Genomic DNA, 4138 nt, shown 5'->3' on the forward strand with positions numbered 1-4138 from the left:
GAACCCCTGGACAAAGACCGACCATCCCTGGGCTGCTACCCGGATGCGGAGACACTTGAATTAATGAAATATCCCGATCCCACTGGGCCATCCAAGGAAGGGTATAACCTGCGACGAAAGGAGGAAACCTCGGCTAAGCAGACCACGAACTAAGTCGAAATCTCAAAACGGTAGCCTAATCACCCCAAAGGCCTCCAGAAGAGAAATTAAACAAAGTCTGTGGTTCTGCCCGCTACCGAGTCCCTTGAAGATGATGGAAGCACCCGACATGAAGATGATGGAAGCAACCGGACGTCCGAAGATCCACTACAAAAACCCAAAGACTGACAAAATGCACAGCTCAAAGACTATTGCACTTTTTATTACCCTTCTCTTTTGCCTTCTCCTCATGGTCACCTTCTGGATCATGGAGGAGAGCGCACCCGCTCATAAGACATTGCTGACCACCGTTCAACCTACCACCATGAAAGAACACCATCTGATCTCACTTTCACCCCAACTCCGAGAAAGGCGTAAGGAGTTCTGGAATAACTCTTTTGTGCAGTTGCTCCACCAACACAATCTTGCCGCCAATGCCACTAATTGCTGGATCTGTGGATTGCTACCACATGCCACTGGACACTCTATCCCTTTCATCCCTTCACCTTTTTCTGTCCATGGTTCCTGCCTCGCCTGGCTAATCCTCCTGCAAGAAAGCTACAAGGACAATGCCACTTCCGGCAAAACTGTGTCACACTTCTACCATGGGTTCTGGCTGAACAAAACTGGAAAAACTTCTGCCCCCTTCTGTCCTCTGAGATCAAACACTCCCTTTCACATGGACATCCCTGCCAAAGAACGAGTTGAAATGCAAGTGTTCAACAACCCAGCCAGACCCACCTTCTCTTACCTCCGGAAACGAACGGCCGCCACCCTAACAGTGGCCCTATCCGTCATCAACATCACTGGACTTGTGTGCCTCGAAGGCCTGGGGGCGCAGCTGGTGGGCCACAGCTCCTGCCTCATCACCCGAACATTGGACTCAGTTGATCCACCCTCCTTTGTTACCTCCCCAAATATGTATTTCGTCTGTGGTACTAAGGCCTACACCTGGCTTCCGAAAGGTTGGGGAGGCACCTGCTACATCGCTTTTGTCCTTCCTCCGACATATGTGGCTCCAGCAAACCATCACCGACAGAAACGCGCCAAAGACATTGTGCAAGCCGACTCCACCGGAGCACAGTTCATGGACGCAGTAAAAGGACTTGTTCCACTTTGGGGCCCAATGGCAAACAGCCGTGCCATCCGCCACTTAACCCAGGCAGTCGAAACAACAATGAACATTACAGCCGGCATCCTCACCAACAACACCGCTGAGCTTCAGGCCGTCCGCCTGGTAGCTCTTCAGAACCGCCTCGTTCTAGACGTAGTTCTGGCCGATCGTGGAGGAGCATGTCACATCATTGGGTCCAGCTGTTGTACCTACGTACCGGATAACTCACCCTCAGTCTACAAGGCGATTGAACACCTCCACAGACTTTCCGCAGAGGTTCATCAGGAGCAAGAAGGATGGTCGCTTGGGAGCTGGTTTTGGGACACTATTAAAAGTTGGGGGTGGAGGTTGTTTACGTTTATCCTGATACCAATCGTGATACTATGTGGTTGCTGCCTGGGTATTCAATGCTTGCCACCTCTGTGTTCACTTTTTACAAACTGTATCTGTCCTAAGACTCTGGACTTTGAAGCCGAACATATGAAAGCTTTGTATGAAGTAGAAATGCGTAATATTATGGGGATAGATCTGAACTAAGCAAGCTGGCGAGATATGTTAAAAGGGAGGACTGTGGAAATTTAGTTCATACCTGAACATTATCTGCGCCATCTTGTCTTTCCCCAGCACCACACGCAAAAACACACGGCAGCCATTTTAGGCACCATGGCCTCTCTCCCTGCTCATTGTCGATCGCCAATGCGTCCCTCTGGCGCTGCGAACATCCCCCCCGCGCGCCGGCCACCCCGCTCTCTCATACACGGGCCATAAACCCTCTCCTTCTGCGCGACCCTGCCATGGAACCACATCCCACGCCTGACCGACATCCCATATATGGTCATACATCTCTTTGATAACCCCCTTCCTCTTCGCCTGATTGTCCGGGCCGATCCCAGGCCATCACCTAGCCCTGCGGATGCAGTTTATTGTCCCTACTGTAAGGGAAACACCCCACATCAAAGGGATTACAGTAGATCAAGACCCCCCACCCCCTGAGACCCGACCAGTCGCACACACCCCCGGGAATTGGCGGAATGTCCAGCTGTGTGATAGCCATCTCCTACTGTGGGTGGGGTGGGGACTTCCACTGTAGATATGTGTGGGAACGAGCTTGAAGTGGGGATTCTGAGGATGTTCTTTCATGTATCAAAGCGATCTCAAGAATGTGCCATGTACGATAAACCTGCAATAAAGTCGTAAACCTGTGTATAAGAGGCCAGGCCTCAGAGATGCAGTTAGAGCACCTCGTGACGATACCTTGCTGTCTGATCTGATGTGTTCTTCTCCGACGGAATAAAAATTTGTTTCCTGCCTTCCCGTCTCCGGCGCCTGTCCCTTTGTTGGTTAATTATCGGATGGTATAAGGGGCGATTATCGCCGGGCAATACTTAGAAGGTTATCGACTGCGACTGCCTCTACCTTTTAACAAACTGATACCACCTACATTGTTGTTGTCCTCTGTGCATATGCCAGCTCAAACCGGTTCAGGGGCTACCTGCCCCTGCTCTGGCTCGAAACTGAACAAAGGGAAGTGGGTGTAGCCACCCACTCCCCTGACCCTCCCATAGGAGGGGTCATAGAGCTAGTCCCTCCCTTCCTTGTAGTATAAGTTAGGGAACCCTTGCCATTGCAAGTTAGATATCCCTGGATGACGCTCTGAAGAAGAATCCTGGACCTTCGACGTTCCACTACCTTTGGAAGACTGAAGAATCTCCCTTAGAGTCAAGGAGTGACTCCCCTGCTTGGCAGGCACCAAAACTTTGAATCAACGGTTGCAAACTTTCCCGCTCCCGCTGGAGTCCGAAGTCCCTGCAGTGCCGGAAGTGGATTTCCTGACTTTTCAAAGGCCATCGTGAGTCCCCAGCGAAGCCGAGGTGAGTGGACCCCACGAGTGACGAGGAACAGCAATACCCGAGTACCGTGCACTATTGTCGAGTTCAATCCCTTCACGATGTTCTACAAACTTGTGCATTGGACCACGTGTGGTCCAAGCCTCCAGCAGGATTTCCACCAAAGATCAGAGGCCTACCTCGTCCCGAGTGACCGTGGGCTCCTGTGAAGCTAATCCTCACGAGGCATCTTTGCGATCCTTTGCCCATTGGCTTGTGGGTCCCCTGAAGACTTTTCTATCAAACAAAAGTGCTCCCCTGGTTGCTCCAGACGTGCCCTGACTTACCTTTGCTGGGTGAGTCCCTCAGAGCTTGCTAGTCTGAACCGCTGACTTTCTTCACTTTCCACGAGACTTGCTGTTGCCAAGGTTTGTTGGCTCCAATCCAGTTGTCGACACCTCAGTAAGCTGCAGATTTCGTGGGACACTCCGAATCCAGCTCCTGGTCATCATCGACACCTCCTGGACCTCGTGGCTGAAGAGTCAAAACACCTGTGGTCACCTGAAATCACCCGACGACTGTGGGCCTCCATCTTCCTGGGCCCGGGTCACTGGCAAGTGACTTTGAACACTGTCTCCTCTGCTTTCAGGTCTTCTGTCTTTTGAATCCAGTCTTGGATTCCACCGGACACTTCTCCAGTCTTCACAAGCAGCAAATCTTCTTTGGCTCCCATTGAAAACGACGCCGCGACCCAACACCAAAAGACACCTATGCACCCGGCTTCCCTGGGTGAGGTAACTCGTGCACTACGGTGCTCCTGTGTGTGTTGGCCCTCGAATTACTTACGTTGTAAGTGACTTGCTTGTAAACTCTCCCGAAGTACCGTAGAACTTTAAAAATCCAACCGCGACTTGCTCCATTGAAGTCAATAGGGACGCGTCGCCCGTGGGTCCTTTACTTACCTGTCTTGGGTGGATTAGTGAGGCCCCAGAGATTCTGAAGGCCCTAGGCCCTGTCCCCTTGCAAGTCAATATTCCTAACCCTCTTTTTTAGTATATGG

At 51.5% G+C, this 4138-nt stretch overlaps 1 protein-coding gene across 1 annotated transcript; it reads left to right on the forward strand.

The window, feature by feature from the left end:
* The first annotated feature begins 250 nt into the window (after positions 1-250).
* On the forward strand, positions 251-1789 carry LOC146809219 (endogenous retrovirus group PABLB member 1 Env polyprotein-like). Its single transcript, XM_085614318.1, has one exon. The coding sequence runs from the start codon at positions 251-253 to the stop codon at positions 1787-1789; it is 1539 nt and encodes a 512-aa protein (XP_085470444.1).
* Positions 1790-4138: the final 2349 nt, after the last annotated feature.

The sequence above is a fragment of the Triturus cristatus genome, chromosome 7, assembly GCF_964204655.1.
Source record: "Triturus cristatus chromosome 7, aTriCri1.1, whole genome shotgun sequence".
Taxonomy (NCBI): domain Eukaryota; kingdom Metazoa; phylum Chordata; class Amphibia; order Caudata; family Salamandridae; genus Triturus; species Triturus cristatus.

What these genes read in the sequence shown, in the direction of transcription:
- LOC146809219 (XM_085614318.1), top strand. Translation starts at nt 251, where the DNA reads ATGATGGAAGCACCCGACATGAAGATGATGGAAGCAACCGGACGTCCG.